The sequence below is a fragment of the Trichomycterus rosablanca genome, chromosome 6, assembly GCF_030014385.1.
Source record: "Trichomycterus rosablanca isolate fTriRos1 chromosome 6, fTriRos1.hap1, whole genome shotgun sequence".
NCBI lineage: Eukaryota > Metazoa > Chordata > Actinopteri > Siluriformes > Trichomycteridae > Trichomycterus > Trichomycterus rosablanca.
In genome coordinates, this window is record NC_085993.1 from 1,672,920 (window position 1) to 1,697,548 (window position 24,629).

Here is a 24,629-nt window from a genome sequence, read left to right on the forward strand (position 1 = left end):
GTTTACAGTAATAGAAATAGTTAATAGAAATACTTCCGTGTCATCCATGGTCGTGGTTTTGATTGCACTGGAGGGTTAAAGCACAGAGAGCAAAGTCAAGGTGCCATAAACACCGGTCAGCTTCAGGGAAACGCCTAAACCGTCCACCTGATCCTCATACGATATAAACCTGATCCAAAACCTCTTTTCTCTTGGAGGAGCTGCTGAGATACACAAAGGTAAACCACTCGTTTTTTGGAGTTTTAAATCTAGATAAAGCTCAATAAGCCTTATGTCACATAAGTTAAGTGACTTAAGTGTAGATTTAACATTAAAATGGACGGATTTTGACTTGTACTGTCAGTATCGGTTCTTGTTTGTTGCTATTTGGTCACCCGGACCGACTGTACTTCAATTCTTGACACTCAACAGCACTAGGAATTACATTTGAGTAAAATGTGTTTGTTAAAGCGTGACGTAATTGGGCGCTCGGGTGGTGGGATTCTTCATAACTGCTGCAGTTACGCCCTCTGCTGGCCGATCGATGGTGCTGCACAGAGACGGGGGATAATAGAGATCGGTGTGTGACTCTCCGTGCGCGATACGGATCTCCGTATGAACCCACCTGGTGCAGGTGAAAAGAAGCGTGTGTTAGTCACGACCCTCAGGTCAGGAGTGGAGGTCTGGGAGTTGGATATGAATAGATTGAAATGAAAAGGTGTATGCCTGATATTTTAATCTCGATCGACCAGTCGACGGCACAGTCCACGCTGGTAGATCGTGCCTCATTCAAACAGGTCAACGTGATTGACATTTAATTTGTGGTTTGTTACCACAGCTACATCATCCCACCTGAAGCAGCGCTAATCTAGAACGTTTTCATTCATCAGTAGCCAGTTTGCGCCATTTTTGCATTTTTCCTTCTGTAACCTGCACCGTTAGTGAAGATGAGGCCGTGACCGAGCACAAAGAAACCAAAAATGCTTCGATTCAGGTGAGAACGCCGCAGAGACGCTGTTTCATTCATACGTGGGAGATGCTAATGGAGAAATTTTAATCCTCAATCTGACATTCATATGAAGTCGAGAGCCTCTGCTGGACAATTTTGGGACTTGCTGGCTGAGGAAAAATATCCAAACATGAGAAAATGTGTTTTTGGATCAACATTTTCTTACATGAAAATAATGAAGTGTAAATATCGCTCCACACTTACTGATGAACACTTGGAAGCTGCTTGAGAATCAGTATCAGCATCCTGTCCAGATACATAAACCTGCTGATACCATTCAGAGTAAATCATCAGAATAAGGTCAGTGTGATTATTCACTCGCTCACCCTGTAAAGCTGAATATTATTACAGGAACTGAAGCGCATTTAATAAAAACTATGAGGCCGACATTAAACAGTAGATGGTGATGACCTGTGGACTGAAATAGTAGATCTCAAGCCACGAAAGTATGGGCACCCCTGGTCACAGTCGTTGGTGTATCATGTAATTTATGCCATGATATATAAAGTTATCTTGTCCAGTTTGCTTTAAAAGGCTTTAATTTCTATTTCTAAGAACTAAAATGACAAAATCTTGTTTGTTTTTAGTTCAGGAGAGGAAACAACCCAGTCATGGTGGTCCTAAGACAGGTAAGTGATTGCTGGAATAAATATTGATGTTGGGTGATGTTGATGTGATGGTATTATATTAATTTCACAAGTAATTATATCATGATGCACTTTATCAGAATATTACTGACATACTAATGTAAAACAACTGATTTTACTGTTACTGTAGCCTAGTGGGTAGAGCTTTGAGCTATTAACTGGAAGACTGTCAGTTCGAAAGCCACTGTTGGGCCCTAGAGCAAGGCCCTTAACCCTGTCAGCTCCAGGGGCGCCGTACAGTGGCTGGTATACGCGGAAAAAGAATGTCGTTTGACCTGGCCGGGTGTCCACACGAACACAACTGGTTGTATCTGAGGGAAGGAAGAACAGATGACATCCATCAACACTGATCCGGGCAGCTGCGTTAGTCAGGTGGTGGTGGCGGGATCTCACAGAGCTTAGCGTGACTTCGTACGTGATACGACTGTCCGAGGTGGCGTGTGGTGATCCGGCCCGGCTCTACTCGATCAGATTAAGGGTTGTACGATCAGCAGCGGAGTCACATTCGGGAATTGGAAATGACTAAAGCAAGCTATATGAAGACGTGAAGGAAAGCTTGGTTTAAAAACCAAGAAACTCTTTCTGTGTTAAGTTTGCATGTTCTCCCTGTGTGTTAAGTTTGCATGAGCTCCGGTTTCCTCCCACAGTCCCACAGTGAATGTGTGTGTGTGTGTGTGTGCCCTGCGATGGACAGGCGCCCTGTCCAGGGTGTCACCGTGTGCCTTGCGCCCATTGAAAAGCTGGGATAGGCTCCAGCACCCCCCCGCGACCCTAATTGGATAAGCGGTTAAGAAAGTGAGTTAGTGAGTGTTTTTGAATGGGATGTCCATCAAGCTCATGGTCAGGTGTCCAAATACTTCTGGCCATATATTGTATATATATGTTTTACTTTATATTTTTGGTACTTTGGATGGTTTAATTTTATTTTCATCTACCACTTTATCCTGGTCAGGGTCGCGGCTTTGCCCAGCCACACATAGCGAGTCAGGTCTGTGCAGATGCATGGCTGGCTGATAGCACCACTTAGATTCGAACCCAGATCTCAGAGTCTGTAGATTGACTGAGAGATACGATCATATAAATGATTAATGTATTTATTTTTGCTCTTTCGTCTCAGGGCGAGTACGTGTGGGTGGAGTCCAGCATCGGTGTGCCCATCGGTGCCGAGGTCAAGATCTCAGAAACGGGTCAAGTTCAGCTCATCGACGATGAAGGAAAGGTAACGTCTCTCCTCAGAATTCTCCCGATCCGACCGCGTTCCTTTTGTCTGTGCCGTGACTCTGAACCCTGTGGAACTCTCAGGAACACAAGGTGACGAAGAAGCAGGAGAGCTCTCTGAAGCCCATGCACCCCACCTCCGTCAACGGCGTGGACGACATGATCCGGCTCGGGGATCTCAACGAGGCCGGCCTGCTGAGGAACCTTCTGATTCGCCACAGAGACGGGATCATCTACGTGAGTCTGAATTCAGCATCCAGCTACTGAAAAAGAATGAATATTAATACTTACATATAATCGATATCTAAGGGCAGATGTTAGGTATTCAGCTTGTCATCAGGAGAAGAGCTGAACCACGTTAGGAGCCTAGATTGGCTGGCAGTCGGGGACACGGAGGTGCAGAAGCATGTTGATTTGTGCCTTCTGTGCCTCTGCGCTGCCCAGTTTGGCTGGCAGTCGGGGACAGGGAGGTGCAGAAGCATGTTGATTTGTGCCTTCTGTGCCTCTGCGCTGCCCAGTTTGGCTGGCAGTCGGGGACACGGAGGCGCAGAAGCATGTTGATTTGTGCCTTCTGTGCCTCTGCGCTGCCTAGTTTGGCCATCAGGTGGGGGTTAGAGAGCTCAGGGCCCTCAGAGAGCTCAACTGTTCTTGTGTCCTTCTTTACGAACATCAATCTTCTGTATATACACTATATGGCCAAAAGTATTTGGACACTTGACCATAAGCTTGTCAGACATCCCAGTTCAAAAACGAATGCTATTAAAACAGAGCGACCTGAGTATGATCCTTTTAGCTAGAATAACAGCCGCCTTTCTCAGAAGGCTTCTCACAAGATATATATAGGTCTGTGTGTGGGAATTTGTGCCCATTTAGTCAAAAGAAGTGACTGATGTTGACCATCTTAAACCAGCCTAATCAGGCTAGTGCTTCTGCTTGTCTGGAATGGATGCCGGGACTGTAAAACCACCAGAGTAAACACCAGAGTCCAGTCAGTCGCTGACGGGCTCAGACTTTGCCCTGTTTGGTTGATAGCGGGGTGTTTATCTCCATAGAAACAACCAGACGTCTGTATATGGTAGAATCACACTAAACAGTCCTAAACCTTCTCATCTCATCTAATGTCCACTTTATCTGGTCAGGATCAGGCCGAGCGGTGGATGACAGTGGATGTTTACCATAATACGTACCTTTATTATTATTGCTTCTCCTCACGAGGTCACGATCCACGATGGTCCTACCTACATCTAATCACACTTCATATAAACTTCATCTACGTTAAGATTATTAAGCGTTATAATCCTGTTTAATTACCCACATGATTCTTCCATACAGTGTGTCACAAATTCCTCCGTCCGGGTTTGGGACCTGCACTAAGAGCGCACAGACAAGTGCACCTTTCAATGATGAGGCCAGTCGTGTCCATGCAGACGCCCGACCGGCCAATAGAACCACTGAGATTCAAACCCTGGATCCCCAGATCCCCCTATAGTTATTACTATAATAATAATAATAATAATAATAATAATAATAATAAATCAACAACTATAATAATAAAAATAATAATATCAACAACTATAATAATAATAATAGTAATAATAATAATGATAATAATACTACTACTACTAATAATAACTATAATAATAATAATAGTAATAATAATAGTGATAATATTAATAATAATAATATTCATGATAATAATAACAACAATAATTTTATATAATAACTATTATTACAGTTATAATAACAATTAAATTAATATTAACAACAATTATAATCATTTTAACAATAATAATAGTACTAATGATAATGTTAATAATAATAATAATAATAAAAATAATAATAATGAATATTGTATTATTTAATTATTATTGTTAATAAGATACCAGTGACTATAACAAATCAAATTTAATAAATAGAAACAAGCAGTGTGTAAAACTACATTTATTTAATACTGAAATTAAATGTATTTATTATAAAGATATTTAAACAATATTCTCAGCTTTATTTTTTATTTTACAGAAATGTTTATACTGAATCCTCTTTTCTTGCTGTTTTATTTGTTTTCCTCTTCACTTCCAGACGTACACCGGCTCCATCCTGGTGGCTGTGAACCCGTACCAGTTGCTGCCCATCTACACTCCAGAGCAGGTTCAGCAGTACACCAACCGGCGGCTGGGCGAGCTGCCGCCACACGTGTTCGCCATCGCAGACAGCTGCTTCTTTAACATGCGCCGCAGTCGCAGGAACCAGTGCTGCATCATCAGGTCGGTTCCCTGTGCTCTCACTCGGATCTCTGGGTTTCATCTCACGAGAGGGGGTGATTGTGGTGGAAGTTATAATTATTTATTTTAGTTGCACAAGGGGTGCATGGCATTACATGAACCTAACGACTAAGAGGTGGGCACATCTCAGTTCACCCTAAGTGCAGGTCCCAAGCCTGGAGAAATAGGAGTTGGGGGGGAGCAGAGATACTCAAAGATGCACCAGCTTTGCGTAATGTTAGGATATGCAGTGTTTCCATCAGTTCTTTATATGGCAGGAATGTTTTACAATGGCTGGAACCCAATACCCCTCACCCACTGGTAGATTTGTTTAAATTATGATTACGATTTGTGTCTTATGTAGCTTAGGTTTTCTTATTATCTTGATCGTTCAGCTGTACAAATAACACTGGTGTTTGTGTGTGTGTGTGTGTGTGTGTGTGTGTGTGTGTGTGTGTGTGTGTGTGTGAATCAGTGGGGAATCTGGTGCAGGAAAGACAGAGAGCACCAAACTCATGCTGCAGTTCCTGGCCGCCGTGAGTGGACAGCGTTCGTGGATCGAGCAACAGATCCTAGAAGCGAACCCCATACTGGAAGGTACCGCTGTTTACACTTTACACTCAGTTAATGGGGTAAAAGTCCCCAAAATGTTCACACCAGACTATAAATGTACGGCGCATCATGAAGAGGAGAATCAGTGCAATCCACGAGGAGGGTCATAACTAACACACGCCCAATCTGACAAGCCAGGCGCTTGATCGCCTCTTTTCACCTGCACCAGGCGGGTTCATACGGAGATCCGTATCGCGCACGGAGAGTCACGCAATGGTCTCCATTATCCTCTGTCTTTTTTTAAATACAAATAATACATATGTTTAATGCTTATAAAATTGTAGGTGGGTTGCAAGCCGAAAAAATGGGTAGTATTAATTAAATAAACTTATACGCGAACGCCCCCTTGTGGAGGCTTTAAATTACATCTTGTATAGAGAGAATAATATGGATTGTTTGTGTTGCCTGGGTCGCTTAAAGAAAACGTTTGAAAAACCTGTAGTAACACATTATTTTAATTATATTAAGTCACATAACTGTATATTAGTATTATACAAATGAATTACAATTAAAACAGCTTATAAATAAGTACCAAAAGAGGACTCAAAGTTCAGACCCAGGACTTACAAACGGTTATTTTATTACAGGATTTAAGTGAAACTGGGTGTAAACATCCTAAACAATAATTTCTTATTTAATATATAAATATATATTATTTAATAAGCATTAAAAATATTTTTTACCTATAATATTTACTAGTAATAAGAAAGATTATGGCAATTACGAAGCATGTCCAGCGGTAAAGTACGGTATCCCACGACTTCTGAGATCTCAGTGGTGCTATCGGCCAGTCGGACGTCTGCATGGACACGGCTGGCTAATGTCTGTTGTGGCCGAAACAGTCTAGTCATTGATAGGTGCACTTATCAGTGTGCTCTCAGTGCAGGTCCCAAACCCGGATAGAAACAGAAGGACATGCTGTGTAAAAACTGTACCAAGTCTGGTGTGAGGACCAGATCTGATGTGGCGACGCCTAAACACGGGAGCAGCTGGAGGAAAACATATTAATGACAATTAATAAGATCAATTTAAATAAGTCTGAAGGTTTATTAGTTGCGTAAAAACCTTTGTACGGATCTTGGAAATAATAAATTGTCCCTATTTACAATGTTGTCCCCTGATATGATGTTATATTTACAGTGTGGTGTTTATTACCTGTCATGCTAATACTGACATTCTGTATGTTTTTGTTTTCTAGCTTTCGGTAATGCAAAGACCATCCGCAACGACAACTCCAGTCGCTTTGGAAAATACATCGACATCCACTTCAGCAAGGGGGGAGCCATCGAGGGAGCGAGAATCGAACAGTACCTCCTGGAGAAATCCCGAGTCTGTCGACAGGTAAATCACAACAAACTGTGTCATTGGTTTCTATTAAAACCACCTCCCTGTTTCTACACTCACTGTCCATTTTATCAGCTCCTCTTACCATATAGAAGCATTTTGTAGTTCTACAATTACTGACTGTAGTCCATCTGTTTCTCTGTTTTTCAATGGTCAGGACCCCCACAGAGCAGGTATTATTTATGTGGTGGATCATTCTCAGCACTGCAGTGACACTGACATGGTGGTGGTGTGTTAGTGTGTGTTGTGCTGGTATGAGTGGATCAGACACAGCAGCGCTGCTGGAGTTTTTAAACACCGTGTCCACTCACTGTCCACTCTATTAGACACTCCTACCTAGTCGGTCCACCTTGTAGATGTAAAGTCAGAGACGATCGCTCATCTATTGCTGCTGTTTGAGTCGGTCATCTTCTAGACCTTCATCAGTGGTCACAGGACGCTGCCCACTGGGCGCTGTTGGCTGGATATTTTTGGTTGGTGGACTATTCTCAGTCCAGCAGGGACAGTGAGTGGACACGGTATTTAAAAACTCCAGCAGCGCTGCTGTGTCTGATCCACTCATACCAGCACAACACACACTAACACACCACCACCATGTCAGTGTCACTGCAGTGCTGATAATCATCCACCACCTAAATAATACCTGCTCTGTGGGGGTCCTGTGGGGGTCCTGACCATTGAAGAACAGATGAACTACAGTCAGTAATTGTAGAACTACAAAGTGCTTCTATATGGTAAGTGGAGCTGATAAAATGGACAGTGAATGTAGAAACAAGGAGGTGGTGTTAATGTTATGGCTGATCGGTGTATATACATATAACAAATATATAGTTAATGTTGTGTTTCCATTATTTTGTCCGCTGTCTGTCTGGTCTCAGTGTTAAATTAAAGTTTGATCTGTATGATGTTTATAATGGTTCCAGGCCCTGGAGGAGAGAAACTATCACATCTTTTACTACATGCTGATGGGAATGCAGGCTGAAAAGAAGAAGATCCTCTCTCTGGGCAGTGCTGTCCAGTACAACTACCTGACCACGGTACTTAACCCGGACGTCACATTTATAACGCTGCTTGTGTATAATTCTGGTAGAGCTCATATCTCCTCACTGCGGTGTTAATCCAGGGTCAGTGCACCTACTGTGAGGGTCGGGATGATATTAGGGAGTACGCTCACTTCTGCTCGGCCATGAAGATCCTGATGTTCACAGAGAACGAGTCCTGGGAGATTCACAAACTGCTCGCCGCCATCCTTCATCTCGGCAACGTGGACTTCGAAGGTGAGGCGTGTTTTGGATTGAAAATTTTTGCCATCTTGTCCAGCGCCTGTTCCTGGCTTCCCAGTGTTTCCCAGTCAAACTGGACCTGCTGTGACCCTGACCAGGTGGTAAAACAGACAACAAATGAATGAATGAATCCATAACTCCTCTATTTTCTCTCCTCAAGCCACCATTTCCAACAACCTGGAGGGCTGTGAGATCGTCGACTCCGCTCACTTCAACATGACCGCACAGTTACTGGAGGTAATGCTGAAAGAAACCACTCCCCTCAGTCGTAATATTACACTCGGGCGCGAAACGCTCAACGAATCCGATCTGATTCGTCCGCAGGTGGATAAAAAGACCCTGGACGTGAATTTGACCCAGAGGTCGTTCATGACCAACAGGGAGATCGTTTCCAAACCTCTGAGCTTGGTACAAGCCTCAGACGGCAGAGACGCCTTCGTCAAGGTAACCACGCCCCTTTTATCTTATATATGTTATATATTTATATACACCGATCAGCCATAACATTAAAACCACCTCCTTGTTTCTACACTCACTGTCCATTTTATCAGCTCCACTTACCATATAGAAGCACTTTGTAGTTCTACAATTACTGACTGTAGTTCATCTGTTCTTCAATGGTCAGGACCCCCACAGGACCCCCACAGAGCAGGTATTATTTAGATGGTGGATGATTCTCAGCACTGCAGTGACACTGACATGGTGGTGCTGTTAGTGTGTGTTGTGCTGGTTCTGAGTGGATCAGACACAGCAGCGCTGCTGGAGTTTTTAAACACCTCACTGTCACTGCTGGACTGAGAATAGTCCACCAACCAAAAATATACAGCCAACAGGTCTAGAAGATGACCGACTCAAACAGCAGCAATAGATGAGCGATCGTCTCTGACTTTACATCTACAAGGTGGACCGACTAGGTAGGAGTGTCTAATAGAGTGGACAGTGAGTGGACACGGTATTTAAAAACTCCAGCAGCGCTGCTGTGTCTGATCCACTCACACCAGCACAACACACACTAACACACCACCACCATGTCAGTGTCACTGCAGTGCTGAGAATCATCCACCACCTAAATAATACCTGCTCTGTGGGGGTCCTGACCATTGAAGAACAGGGTGAAAGGGGGGTAACTGAGCATGCAGTAAAACAGATGGACTACAGTCAGTAATTGTAGAACTACAAAGTGCTTCTATACGGTAAGTGGAGCTGATAAAATGGACAGTGAGTGTAGAAACAAGGAGGTGGTTTTAATGTTATGACTGATTGGTGTATATTACATAAGTTCTCATTGGAACTCTTTAATGTTTATCGTTCTTCAGGGCATTTATGGAAAACTCTTCGTGTGGATCGTGGAGAAAATCAACGCCGCCATTTACAAACCCCCGGCGGATCAGTCTGACCAAACCTGGCACTCGATCGGCCTGCTGGACATCTTCGGATTTGAGAACTTCAAACAGAACAGGTTAGAAACGCTGCATTATTTAGTTGCGTCCGTACGCAGCGCCCTTATGTTTCCTACACGCTAATCAGGTGATCCCAGCTAAACCCTTCGTTCAGATCGTCCTGCTACGTCATCACGTAAACGCAGAGATATTTTACGCTCCTTTGCTTTCTAAATCAGTTTATGTATTTTTTAATTGATTAGCTTTGAGCAGCTCTGCATCAACTTTGCTAACGAGCAGCTTCAGCAGTTCTTCGTGAAGCACGTGTTTAAGCTGGAGCAGGAGGAGTACGCTCGCGAGAACATCGTCTGGACCCTCATCGACTACAGAGACAACCAGCGGACCCTCGACGTGCTGGCCACCAAATCTCTCAACATCTTCTCGCTCATCGACGAGGAGAGTCACTTCCCCAAGGTAAAAAAAACAAACGCACTGGTTTATACCGTGCTGGGAAAAAAAAATCTATTCTTAGTTGTGACATTTCTAACGTATCTCAAAGTCATGAAAATAAAGATATAAAGTGGAAAAGAAGATAAGAGATAAGATAACACTTTATTGATCCCAAAGGAAATTGCAGAAAAAAGGAAGGAAGGAAGGAGAGAAGGAAAGAAGGAAAGAAGGAAATGAATTAGAGTAGCAAGGAAAGGAAGGAGGAGGGAAAGGAAGGAAATTATAAAAAAGGAAGAAAAGAAGGAAATGAAAGGAAAGAATAGAATAGAAGGAAAAAGGGGAAGGAAAGGATAAACAAGTAAGAAAGGAAGGAAACGGAAAGAAGGAAAGTAAGGAAGGAAGGAAGGGTGGAAGCAAGGAAAGGAAATGAAAGGAAAGAATAGAATAGAAGGAAAAAGGGGAAGGGAAGGAGAGAACGACATTTATTGAAGGACAAATGCTGTTCAGCTCTACCTGGTTCTGTGTGGAAAAAGTAATTTACATTTTCAGCATTTAGCAGACGCTTTTATCCAAAGCGACTTACACAGTGAGCGGAACACGATGAGCAATTGAGGGTTAAGGGCCTTGCTCAGGGACCCAACAGTGGCAACTTGGTGGTAGCAGGGCTTGAACCGGCAACCTTCTGTTTACTAGTCCAGTACCTTAACCACCGAGCTATCACTGCCCTAATTGCCCCTTTAGCTAATAAATGAACCGATTAACAAATTCAGTTGACAACCGGGTTAAATTTTTCTAGCCACACCCATGACAACATGACGACAACCAGTCTAGACAGTCTAGAAACCCTGGAAGGAATGCAAGAAAGGTGAGGCTTATGATCAGGAGAATGCGGTGGTGGTGGTAGCTCAGCAATTAACATAATCAGAAGGTCCCTGGTTAATGCCCCACTGCTGCGAGGTTGCCTCTGTTGGACCCTTGAGCAAGGCCCTTAACCTTCAATTGCTCAAATCTAATCTGCTAAATGTAAACAAATGTAAATGTAAAGAATACGATCCACACGGTCAAGCCCCACGAGTAAGGCAAGAATACCCAACAAGGCTTTGGCCACGCCCGTCATACCCCATGATGTCTGTGTGGACACCCGGCGAGAGAGGTTCGAACCCGGATCGCAGCGGTGGTGGGCAAGCATGATAGACCCACTCCGCCACCCAAGCGCCACTTAAATAAATAAATGTAATATATTTAATTTGTACTTTTTGTGTATCAGGGCACAGACATCACTCTGTTGAACAAGATGGATAAGGAGCACGGCAAAACCAAAATCTACATCCCTCCCAAAAACAGTTACGACACCAAGTTTGGAATTGAGCATTTTGCCGGTCCGGTCTTCTACGATTCAACAGGTAAACAGAAATTAAAATGAATCATTAATAATGATTTATATCTTCACACTGTTTGGAATTAGTACATCTGTTATAGAAGTTACACATGAGTTCATGACCTGAGACCCTCAAACAATTATATCAAGGATAAGATACGCTTCCAACTTTGCAACAACAGTTTAGGGAAGGTCCTTTACTGTTCACAAAGAAGCTCCAGCGTCCTGCACAGAGTCCTGACCTCAGCCCCACTCATCAGCTCTGGGATAAACCGGAACACCAACTGATCAATCAACACCCAGCCATACTGACTAATTGGGCACAAATCCCCATACACAGACTGTTAGAAGAGCGGCTGTTGGTCTAACTGAAAAGATCCCACAGGGTCGCTCTATTTTAATAGCATTCGTTTTTGAAACTGGATGTTCGACAAGCTCATGGTCAGGCGTCCGAATACTTTTGACCATATAGTGTATAATTGTGGCTGAAACACATGAATTTAAACATTAATAAGGGGCGTCCCGATACTTTTGTCTATATAGAAAGGTGGAGGCCAAGTCTATAATAATTGGCATGTTGTTAGAAAATGAGGACCATCAAGCTCATGGTCAGGCGTCCACATACTTTTGACCATATAGTGTACTGTTGTGGCTGAAACACATGAATTCAGACATTAGAAAGGGGCGTCCCAATACTTTTGTCCATACAGAAAAGTGGAGGCCAAGTCTATAATAATTGGCATGTTGTTGGAAAATGAGGACCATCAAGCTCATGGTCAAGCGTCCACATACTTTTGACCATATAGTGTACTGTTGTGGCTGAAACACATGAATTCAGACATTAGAAAGGGGCGTCCCAATACTTTTGTCCATATACTGTTTATATATACATATTCCTAAAAAGTGGAGGCCAAGTCTGATGTCCAACAAGCTCATGGTCAGACGTCCACATGAATTCAGACATTAGAAAAGGGTGTCCCGATACTTTTGACCATATAGAGTGTATATCTACATACTCCCACATCAAGCTCTAGGTCAGGTGTCCACATACTTTTGACCATATAGTGTACTGTTGTGGCTGAAACACATGAATTCAGACATTAGAAAGGGGCGTCCCGATACTTTTGACCATATAGAGTGTATATCTACATACTCCCACATCAAGCTCTAGGTCAGGTGTCCACATACTTTTGACCATATAGTGTTAGGAACCCTAGAACCTGAGTTCAGATTGACTCTGCTGTGTTTGTAGGTTTCCTGGAGAAGAACCGAGACGCTCTCAGTCAGGATCTCATCCTGCTGGTGGAAACGTCCAGCAACAAGCTCCTGAAGCAGATCTTCCACGCCGACCTCTCGGACTGCGACGTGAAAAGCAGGACCAACCCCAAAATGATCATCACGCCCAAGAGCACCATGCGGGTGAGCGAGGTGGAGTCCAGGAGGAGCTTCGGTCAGATCTCTCATCCGTATCTTCATTTCTGGCTCTTTATCTCTCTTAGCAAATGACGGACACCAAGAAGCGAGTGCCCACGCTGTGCTGGCAGTTCCGTAAGTCTCTGGACGCTCTGATGAAAACTCTGACCGCGTGCCAACCCTACTTTATCCGCTGCATCAAACCCAACGACTTCAAGAAGCCCATGGTAACCTTAGATCTTCTTTTATCTACCACGAGGTTCCAGTTTGGTTCCAAAATGCTCAGTACTGATGGTCAAAAGTATTTGGACACCTGACCATGAGCGGTATTAAAATAGAGCAACTTTAATGTGATCTTTTCAGCTAGAAGAACAGCCACAATATTTTAAAGTATGTCTGTGTATGGGAATTTGTGCCAGTTTAAATGTATATGGCTGTCCGAACAGAACACAATAGAACAGAACAGAACCAAACAGAACAAAACAGAACCAAACAGAACAGAACCGAACAGAACTAAACAGAACAGGACCAAACAGAACAGAACAGAACCAAACAGAACAGAACACAATAAAACAGAACAGAACCAAACAGAACAGAACCGAATGGAACCAAACAGAACAGAACTAAAAAGAACAGAACCAAACAGAACAGAACAGAACCAAACAGAACAGAACACAATAAAACAGATCAGAACCAAACAGAACTAAACAGTAGAGAACCAAACAGAACAGAACAGAACTAAACAGAACAGGACCAAACAAAACCAAACAGAACAGAACAGAACCAAACAGAACAGAACACAATAAAACAGAACAGAAACAAACAGAACAGAACCGAACTAAACAGAACAGAACCAAACAGAACTAAACAGAACAGAACCAAACAGAACTAAACAGAACAGAACCAAACCAAACAGAGCACAATAAAACAAAACAAAACCGAACAGAACCAAACAGAACACAATAAAACAGAACAGAACCAAACAGAACAGAACAGAACCAAACAGAACACAATAAAACAGAACAGAACCAAACAGAACACAATAAAACAGAACAGAACCAAACCGAACAGAACAGAACAGAACCAAACAGAACACAATAAAACAGAACAGAACCAAACAGAACACAATAAAACAGAACAGAACCGAACAGAACCACACAGAACAGAACACAATAAAACAAAACACAATAAAACAAAACAGAACCAAACAGAACACAATAAAACAGAACAGAACCAAACAGAACCAAACAGAACACAATAAAACAGAACAGAACCAAACAGAACACAATAAAACAGAACAGAACCGAACAGAACTAAACAGAACCACACAGAACAGAACACAATAAAACAAAACACAATAAAACAGAACAGAACTAAACAGAACACAATAAAACAGAACAGAACTAAACAGAACCAAACAGAACACAATAAAACAGAACAGAACTAAACAGAACCACACAGAACAGAACACAATAAAACAAAACACAATAAAACAGAACAGAGCCAAACAGAACACAATAAAACAGAACAGAACCGAACAGAACTAAACAGAACAGAACCACACAGAACAGAACAGAACCAAACAGAACACAATAAAACAGAACAGAACCGAACAGAACCAAACAGAACACAATAAAACAGAACAGAACCAAACAGAACACAATAAAACAGAACAGAACCAAACAGAACAGAACCAAACAGAACACAATAAAACAGGACAGAACCAAACAGAACACAATAAAACAGAACACAATAAAACAGAACAGAACCAAACAGAACACAATAAAACGGAACAGAACAGAACAGAACCACACAGAACAGAACACAATAAAACAGAACAGAACCAAACAGAACACAATAAAACAGAACACAATAAAACAGAACAGAACCAAACAGAACACAATAAAACGGAACAGAACAGAACAGAACCACACAGAACAGAACACAATAAAACAGGACAGAACCAAACAGAACACAATAAAACAGAACACAATAAAACAGAACAGAACCAAACAGAACACAATAAAACGGAACAGAACAGAACAGAACCACACAGAACAGAACACAATAAAACAGAACAGAACCGAAAAGGTGGAAATCAGACGGAGCTAAATCCGGACTATAAGTGTCTCTCAGACACGATTCCTCCTCCTCTCACCCTCACTGCTTATAACCACAATCTAAAAGTGAGGAAACTTTTTGAATGTCCCTCGTATTGGTAAATATTTGATTATGATAAAATCAGGAGTCATGTGACCCCCCGTACGCTCGGTGTATTTAATATAACGTCTCTGTATCGTGCAGCTTTTCGACCGGGAGCTGTGCCACCGCCAGCTGCGTTACTCCGGCATGATCGAGACGATTCGGATCAGGAAGGCCGGTTACCCCATCCGCCACACCTTCCAGGAGTTTCTGGATCGATACCGGGTCCTGCTCAGCTCTGCCGTCTGCGACCCCAAAACTGTACGACAGTAATTATTCATTCATTTATTATTTATTTATTTATTTATTAGGATTTTAACGTCATGTTTTACACACGTTGGTTCCATTTATGATAGGTCAGGTGGTTACTTGGCACTGAACACGCAAACAATTTATAAAGACGTCAGTCCAACTACTGGCATCTTCTAAAAGAGGTGGTTGAAAACCAGAGTACCTAGTGGAAAGCCACAATGATTTGAAGGAACATGGCATGCTCCATACAGACGATACCTGATGTAGGTTAAACTCTGAGGGCTTTAGGACCTTGGAGTTGTGCAGCTACAACATCACATGCTGCACCTTTTTTGCTCCCCCCCCCCAATTTTTCTTCCAAATTTAGTTCTACTGCTGCAGACCTCCACTCACATCCAGAATAAAAAGGTGTGCAATACCGACCACTTCTTTTTACCTGCATGTGGCGAGTTCATATGGAGATCCATATCACGCATCAATTAAGCAATAGAACACGAGAGGGAGTGTGTTATCGCGAAGCCGAAGGCGAGTGTCGTAGATCATCACAGCCGTGATGTTATTCGCGATAACACACGACCTCAAGTGTTCTATTGCTTTTATACAACAGTTTTTACAAAATAAAGAATGAAAATAAATCAAAGAAGCCCTGAATTTCATATTAAATATGCTTTAATATTGACAATACCTTCCGCCAAAAAGTAGTTCCACAACGAATATAAAGTTTAACACTACAAAGCAGACATCCCAAGTTGCAAAAACTCATTTCAGGGAGGTAAGAACAACAAGAAGAAGAAGGCAAGAACCTCCGAAGGGAAAAAAAGAAATAAAAAACCTCTCACACACACCAAAGGATTATGGGTGATAACAGAACTTCTAGGAGCTGCTAACTGGGCTATTAAGCTAACTGTTCGTGTTACAAACACATTAAAGTTCCCTACATAGTGCACTAGATTGTGTATCAGATCATGGATTTATGTTCCCTACATAGTGCACTAGATTGTGTATCAGATAACGGATTTAAGTTCCCTACATAGTGCACTAGATTGTGTATCAGATAACGGATTTATGTTCCCTACATAGTGCACTAGATAGTGAATTAGACAGTTGATTTATGTTCCCTACATAGTGCACTAGATTGTGAATTAGAAAATTGATTTATGTTCCCTACACAGTGCACTAGATTGTGTATCAGATAACGGATTTAAGTTCCCTACATAGTGCACTAGATAGTGAATTAGACAGTTGATTTATGTTCCCTACACAGTGCACTGGATTGTGTATCAGATAACGGATTTAAGTTCCCTACATAGTGCACTAGATAGTGAATTAGACAATTGATTTATGTTCCCTACACAGTGCACTGGATTGTGTATCAGATAATGGATTTATGTTCCCTACATAGTTCACTAGATAGTGAATTAGAAAATTGATTTATGTTCCCTACACAGTGCACTAGATTGTGTATCAGATAACGGATTTAAGTTCCCTACATAGTGCACTAGATAGTGAATTAGACAATTGATTTATGTTCCCTACACAGTGCACTGGATTGTGTATCAGATAACGGATTTAAGTTCCCTACATAGTGCACTAGATAGTGAATTAGACAATTGATTTATGTTCCCTACACAGTGCACTAGATTGTGTATCAGATAACGGATTTAAGTTCCCTACATAGTGCACTAGATAGTGAATTAGACAGTTGATTTATGTTCCCTACATAGTGCACTAGATTGTGTATCAGATAACGGATTTAAGTTCCCTACATAGTGCACTAGATAGTGAATTAGACAGTTGATTTATGTTCCCTACATAGTGCACTAGATTGTATATCAGATAACGGATTTCAAACGCGATCGGGAATAAAGTCGGTGTCGCCTGCGTGCGCGTTTGTGTGCATGAAACTTGTCGTTACTGGCAACGCGTCAGCGGAGTAATACAGTTGTGGTGTGAAAAGGCCGTCCTGTTATCACCAATATCAGCACGGTTAGAACGCTTCTCAACCAATCAGATTGTAAGGTCGGAACTAACTGTTGTATAATCTCTATTATCCCCTGTATTTTAGTTGTATTTTCCACACGGCCCCTCCCTCTCTCAGACCAGCCCATCATTGTCTGTGTAGGTGCCCGGCCGGCCGGTAGCAGAGCTGAGATTCGAACTCATGAGCTTGAGATGTCAGAGAAATCATAAGTTTATTATGCTGGTTATTTAAATAGCAAATAAATTTAGTAATTTGAAGTTATTCCGGGATATTCCGCTAGCACACCAGCGCAGAGATTCTGAACTCCTCAGTTTGAAACTCGGCTGGGCGCCATCTAGCGGGTATAAGGGACAGTGCCTGCAGCAGACACGTCTCTGCTAGGGCGGGATGACCGGGCTATGTGGGTGGGGTCTTCAAACGCTGTGTAAGGACCCTGATTGGCAGATAGAGAGACGCCTGTGCAGAATGCATGGCTAAAAAGGGTTCCGCTAAGGGCTGCATGGGGGTCAGAGGGGGCGCACCGATATACCCACCTCACCTGCACTCAAGGATCCACCAGCAGCGGAGGACAGATTGACTACACTAAATTGGGAGTAAATGGGAGAAAATGCATAAAATAAATAGAATAAAATGTATTAATTTGAGGTACAAACATATATTCTTATTAATAATAATATGAATAATTGATGTGTGATGTTTTTCAGGAGATCGCTAAAGCCTGCTGTGAGAGTATCTGTAAGAATGTGCTCAGCGTTGGAGATGACTGGAAAATTGGGAAAACCAAAGTTTTCCTGAAGGTAACGTACAGATCAGATCAGCCTGGAAACTCTTCACTTATTAAAGAAACCTAACAGACAAAAGTGAAAAAGTATTTGCACCCCTCATAGTTTCTTCTATTGTTGCATATTTGACACACACACGTTTCAGCTCATCAAAGTAATTTTAATAGTATTTATTATTTATGATATAATTCATTCTGATATACATCGACAGGACTTTCACGACACCGTGCTGGAGCTGAAGCGAGACGCGGCGCTGAACGAGAAAGCTCTCATCATTCAGAAAGTCATGAGAGGATACAAGCACAGGTACGTGAAAAAGGACACGCCCAGCCGGCCCTTCATTAACCCTATTTCCAAAAAAGTTGGGAGGAATTCGATGCCTGCAGCACAAACTGGAGCTTAGTGGTTAAAGTACTAGAGTAGACCTTCTCCACCACCTACAGGTTGCTGCTGTTGGACCCCTGAGCAAATATACGTAACACCTTCAATACAGGTGTACTCTGTACCTCTTGGTACCCCGTTTATCAATCAAAAAGGGATTCATATATGACCCCTACAGGGCAGATTTTGCTTGGGCTACAGCAGTATTTTACCTGGTTACAGCAGTGCGTTACCTGGTTACAGCAGTACTTTACCTGGTTACAGCTGTACTTTACCTGGTTACAGCTGTGCTTTACCTGGTTACAGCAGTACATTACCTGGTTACAGCAGTACATTACCTGGTTACAGCAGTATTTTACCTGGTTACAGCAGTATTTTACCTGGTTACAGCAGTGCTTTACCTGGTTACAGCAGTGCTTTACCTGGTTACAGCTGTGCTTTACCTGGTTACAGCAGTACTTTACCTGGTTACAGCAGTACTTTACCTGGTTACAGCAGTACTTCAGGGTTCTGGGGGGTTGAATCCCAGGCTGGGCTCACAAATACAGAAGGCGCATGATGTTACATGAACCTAACCATTGCAGGGAGACAAATCAGTGCACCCAGTGCAGGTCCCAAGCCTGGAGAAATAGAGGTGTTGTGTCAGGATGGGCGTCTGGTGTAAAAACGGTGCCGAATTAACTTCCTTTCGCCCGTGTAGACCAGATTGTTAGAGCTTTTTAATAATACAGTTTTAATACAAACCAGCCACCAGCCAATCAGAAGCCAGGATTCATTAGGATTGTATAAAACAACTTAAGTTCAGTTCCTGCCGTCATCCTGCTGCCTCCTGATTGCAGGAAGCGGTTTATTAAACAAAGATCTGCGGCCGTGGTGGTGCAGAAGTACTGGCGTGGACACCAGGGCAGAAAACTCTACAAAGTGGTGAGTTACGAGTGAAATAAATCAGAGTTTGAGCTTAAATTGATCACATGGTTAAGTTTTCTATAATAAATAAATATTGTCATGATCTTCCACCCAGGTCCAGCTGGGTTACGCCCGTCTCCAGGCCACGGTGCGCTCCCGTCAGCTCACCCGTCAGTACGAGCTGGAGCGCAGGGCCGCTCTGCTCCTCCAGGCGCAGATCCACGTTTACCTGGCTCGGAAGGAGTGGAGGCAGAAGAGGGCGGCGGTCGTCCTCCTGCAGGCCCACACCAGAGGGATGAACGCCCGCAGGAGGGTGGAGAAAATGAAGAGAGACGTACGTCCTTACATTTATTCTAACGCCGCTTTATTAGGTTTGTGCTAATGGCCGAGGCTGTGAGAGAGAGGCAACACCCACACAACTTTACCCACCCAAATGCACCCACCCAACTTTACCCACCCAAATTTACACGACTGGATTTGAACCTGCTGCTTTAATTAGAGCAAATAAAATCGGATTAAACTACGTTTAATAATAATCTAGGTGGTTATTGTGATTGTTGCTATTGTAGTTGTGACTGTTGTTATTGTGATTGTGGTTATTGTGATTGTTGTTATTGTAGTTGTGGTTATTGTGATTGTTGTTGTTAGTTTGTTTGTTGTTATTGTCGTGGTTATTGTGATTGTGGTTATTGTAGTTGTGGTTATTGTGATTGTTGTTTTTAGTTTGATTGTTGTTATTGTTGTGGTTATTGTGATTGTTGTTATTGTAGTTGTTGTTATTGTGATTGTTGTTGTTATTGTGATTGTTGTTATTGTCGTTGTTGTTAGTTTGATTGTTGTTATTGTAGTTGTGGTTATTGTGATTGTTGTTATTGTCATTGTTGTTATTGTCATTGTTGTTATTGTGATTGTTATTGTCATTGTGGTTAGTTTGATTGTTGTTAATTTGATTGTTGTTATTGTCATTGTGGTTATTGTCATTGTTGTTATTGTGATTGTGGTTATTGTTATTGTGATTGTGGTTATTGTGATTGTTGTTATTGTTGTTATTGTTGTTATTGTCGTTGTTGTTAGTTTGATTGTTGTTATTATAGTTGTGGTTATTGTGATTGTTGTTATTGTTGTTGTGGTTATTGTGATTGTTGTTATTGTAGTTGTGGTTAGATTGATTGTTGTTATTGTTGTTGTTAGTTTGATTGTTGTTTTTATTGTTGTTGTTATTGTTTTGTCACTGTTATTGTCATTGTTGATGTTGTTGTTATTGTGATTGTTGTTGTGATTGTTGTGATTGTTGTGATTGTTTTTGTGATTGTTGTTATTGTGATTGTTTTTGTGATTGTTGTTATTGTGATTGTTGTTGTGATTGTTGTGATTGTTCTCATTGTCATTATTGTCATTGTCGTTGTTGTTGTAATTCCTTGTCCGGTATAAAAGCTTCTAACATTGTTTTCTGGTTTGCAGGAGTTCCTGTCGCTGCAGGAGCGCAGAGCGGAGGAACTGGCGGCTCTAGAAAGACAGAAGAAGCTGGAAGAAGTTCTCCGTAAGAAGAAAGAAAAAGAAGAAGCTGAACAGTTGGTGTCCATCACCGATCAGGAGCTGGTGGATAATATCTTCGGCTTCCTGCCCAGTCTGGTCGGGGGGCAGGAGGGACAGGCGCCCGCAGGATTTGAGGTCAGACATCAGTATTTACGGCGTACGCATGTACAGCTGTGTATGTTACAGATGTGCGACTGTAGGTGGTGATTAGTTTATTCAGTAAAAATGATCAGTGCTCGTTTCTGTTCGCCAGGATTTGCACAGTAAGCAGATCGTGATGGAGGAGGTGAACCTGGACGACGTTCCGATGGTGGAAGAGCTTCCAGACGAGGACTACGATGACCTGGACGAGTACTCCTTCTCCAAGTTCGCGTCGATGTACTTCCAGGGTGCTGCCACGCCCATGCACATCCGCCAGAGGCTTCGCCAACCGCTGCTCTACCACGAGGATGAAAACGACGTCCTGGTACGATGAACTTTTGGTCGGTTTCAGGGCTTGATGTTTGATTTGGTTTGATGTAGAAATGAAAATGTGCTGCGTTTCATTCCAGGCGTCTCTGACAGTCTGGTGGATCATCCTGAGGTTCATGGGAGATCTTCCAGAACCAAAAGCCCAAAAAGTTCCAGCGAGCAGATCGGCTGTTGCTGACCGTTCCTTACAGAAAGACGTGGCCTCCAGGCAGGACCGGCGTCTCAGCCACATGGTCGGACTGGATCAGGTCGGTCTGACTTCCACGTTTTAGCTGAGTTGTGGGTACTGGTCTCCTACCTGTAACGTCCAGTTTATTCTGATCTGGGATTTAATGAGCCAACTGGAAACACTGGGAGAGGTCAAGATTATACCCTGGACAGTGGGTCAGCTTTATTGACATGAATAATGAAATTATAAAATATAAGACATTTGTATTGCAAAAGTATAGTAACATATTTAGGAAATGTAATAAAAAATTAAGTAAAATAAAATAAAAATAAATAAATAAACAAAAATATATTTAAAAAATAAGAAATTAAAAAAAAAAATAATAATAATAAAAAATAAATTACAAATAAAACAAAAAAATAAAACAACTAAAAATGAATAAATAAAAATACATTTGAAAAAAATTTTTTTATTGCCAAAGCTTGGTAACATATTTAGAAAATATAATAACAAGTAAAATTAAAATAAAAGATAAAATTAAATTTAAAAAAAATTAAAAAATAAGAAATATAAAAATAAAAAAATTATAAATAAAAAAATAATAAATAAAACTATTAAATTAAATTATAATTAAAAATAAAAAATAAAAAATAAATAAATTAAATAAAAAACAAATTTGTATTGCCAAAGCTTGGTAACATATTTAGAAAATATAATAAAAAAATAAAATACAAGTAAAATAAAAAATAAAATAAAAAATAAACAAAAATATATTAAAAAATAATAAATACATTAATAATAAAAAATTTATAATAAAAAATAAATAAATAAATAAATAAGTAAAATAAAATAAACAAAATTTGTATTGCCAAAGCTTGGTAACATATTGAGAAAATATAATAAAAAAGTAAAATATAAATAAAATAAATGATAAAATAAAAAAATTTAAATAAAAAAAAAATATATTAAAAAAATAAGAAAATAAAAAAATACATTCAAAATACAATTCAAAATAAATAAATACAAATAATTAAATAAATTAAAAAAAAATTTGTAATAATTATCATTTACCCAGGGGCATTTACACCCATACCCATGGTTCGAATTATGAAGGTCTTGCCTGGTTAAATAAAGGTAAATAAATAAATATTATACTGTACTTTGCATATATACCCACTATACACAGTATATACAGTAAATGATGCAGTGATATGTGCTGTATAAATTGTGCATAGTAGGTACATATGCAAAGTATAGTGTAATATTTATTTATTTACTTATTTACCTTTATTTAACCTGAAAAGACATTAAGAACAAGTTCTTATTTACAGTGACAGCCTGGTAAGTGCCGAGGAGCGCTTGCGGTAAGAATAAAACAGGGCGGCATGGTGGCTCGGTGGGTAGCACTGTCACCTCACAGTAAGAAGATCCTTTTAAACACGAATTATCTTCCATTTTTCAGAAGCTGCTGAGAAACAAAGGTTCCAGGAAGGAGTCGTCGGTGCCGGACGAGCCTCCCCAGGGCCGCAAATCTTCCACCTTCACCGATCTCCTGTCACGAAACAGGAAGACGTCTACCAGTCAGGAGGAAGCCGTAGCTAACCGAAAAGCTTCTTCTTCCGTACCCTTGGACGGTCCGAAAAACAGGAAGTCCTCCACCTTTAGTGATCTACTGAGCCGGAACAGAAAGACCTCCACAGCTCCTGAGCAGGGGGCGGCGAACCGACGGTCCACTAGAAAGCCGTCCATGATCGAAGAAGAGGTACGACAGAGATGATCGTCTAATTCAACTCCAAATTAGATCTTTTGGGCAAATGCTGTAATTGTCTAAAATTGTCTGATTAAACTGATAATAATTTGGATTATATTTATATATTTATTCTAGCCAGAGGACGACGCCCAGTTTTCCAAAACACCCACCGTGCAAACCATCAGCGAAGAAGATGAAAATCTGATTGGAGAAGGACTCTCACTGGACCGTCCACTCACGTCTCTGGAGAAGCTGCACATCATTGTGGGATACGCCATCGTCAGACGCGACCTCAGGTGAGCGTTCACACCTTTCGAGGTAAGCCAACCAAGCAGGGTAATTCATTACAGTTCATTGCAAACCTTGCCTCTAGTCACTGCCTATAGGGGGCGCTCTCCCCACATCCACATGGGTTTTCTTTAGGTTCTTTAGAGTAGAGTAAGAGAGTAAGTGGGTGAATAGGCGGGTATCTGGCACCCTGTGATGGGCACCCTGCCTTGCATCCAGTGTTTCCATGTGGCTCAGGACCCATCACAATCCTGATCAGGATGAAGCAGCTACTCAACATGATAACAGTCAGTAAGATACTTATAGTACTTTTACATTTAGCCGACGCCTTTATCCAAAGCGTACTGTGACAGTATACATTCTGAGCAATTGAGGGTTAAGGGCCTCGCTTAAGGGCCCAACAGAGGCAACCTGGCAGTGGTGGGGCTTGAACCAGCGACCCTCTGATTACTAGTCCAGTACCTTAACTGCTAGACTGGTCTGCTACTGCACTGTTGCACTGTCTGCACTGCCGACCGGTAGCAGAGCCGAGATTCTTGCATCTAGAACAGTACCGCTCGGTAAACCCAGACTTTGATGTTTTGTATTTGTGTTTTATTTAGAGATGAGATCTACTGTCAGATCTGTAAGCAGCTCCAGGAGAACGGGAACCGCAGCAGCTTTTTCCGGGGCTGGATTCTGTTGTCCCTGTGTTTGGGAATTTTCCCCCCCAGCGAGCGCTTCTTTAAGGTGAGCCGTGTACCATTAAGGTCCTCTGATTGTAATATTTAGTCTCAGTGGGATTAGGGACCTCTGATTGTAATATCTAGTCTCATCAACCCCAGAGACGTAAGTCACACACACACAGCGACTTCAGACTCGACTCGGACTCGACTCATGACTCACAAACAATGACTTGTAGACAACGAAAGTCAGCAGCATGTGTTAGCATTAGTTAC

At 41.6% G+C, this 24,629-nt stretch overlaps 1 protein-coding gene across 1 annotated transcript in view; it reads left to right on the top strand.

The window, feature by feature from the left end:
• The first annotated feature begins 1,599 nt into the window (after window positions 1-1,599).
• The window catches only part of LOC134316180 (unconventional myosin-VIIb), a 47,413-nt gene continuing 24,383 nt past the window's right edge, over window positions 1,600-24,629 (top strand). Inside the window, exons 1-26 of the mRNA XM_062996498.1 lie at window positions 1,600-1,617; window positions 2,753-2,854; window positions 2,938-3,090; window positions 4,933-5,117; window positions 5,590-5,711; window positions 6,925-7,067; window positions 7,994-8,107; window positions 8,194-8,347; window positions 8,514-8,590; window positions 8,678-8,797; window positions 9,670-9,812; window positions 9,996-10,206; window positions 11,450-11,585; window positions 12,813-12,979; window positions 13,060-13,200; window positions 15,278-15,436; window positions 18,113-18,205; window positions 18,402-18,496; window positions 19,411-19,495; window positions 19,593-19,811; window positions 20,939-21,148; window positions 21,267-21,479; window positions 21,565-21,732; window positions 23,116-23,415; window positions 23,539-23,699; window positions 24,294-24,420. Coding sequence (XP_062852568.1) covers window positions 1,600-1,617; window positions 2,753-2,854; window positions 2,938-3,090; window positions 4,933-5,117; window positions 5,590-5,711; window positions 6,925-7,067; window positions 7,994-8,107; window positions 8,194-8,347; window positions 8,514-8,590; window positions 8,678-8,797; window positions 9,670-9,812; window positions 9,996-10,206; window positions 11,450-11,585; window positions 12,813-12,979; window positions 13,060-13,200; window positions 15,278-15,436; window positions 18,113-18,205; window positions 18,402-18,496; window positions 19,411-19,495; window positions 19,593-19,811; window positions 20,939-21,148; window positions 21,267-21,479; window positions 21,565-21,732; window positions 23,116-23,415; window positions 23,539-23,699; window positions 24,294-24,420 — 3,816 coding nt within the window. The remainder of the gene's footprint in view (window positions 1,618-2,752; window positions 2,855-2,937; window positions 3,091-4,932; window positions 5,118-5,589; window positions 5,712-6,924; window positions 7,068-7,993; window positions 8,108-8,193; window positions 8,348-8,513; window positions 8,591-8,677; window positions 8,798-9,669; window positions 9,813-9,995; window positions 10,207-11,449; window positions 11,586-12,812; window positions 12,980-13,059; window positions 13,201-15,277; window positions 15,437-18,112; window positions 18,206-18,401; window positions 18,497-19,410; window positions 19,496-19,592; window positions 19,812-20,938; window positions 21,149-21,266; window positions 21,480-21,564; window positions 21,733-23,115; window positions 23,416-23,538; window positions 23,700-24,293; window positions 24,421-24,629) is intronic.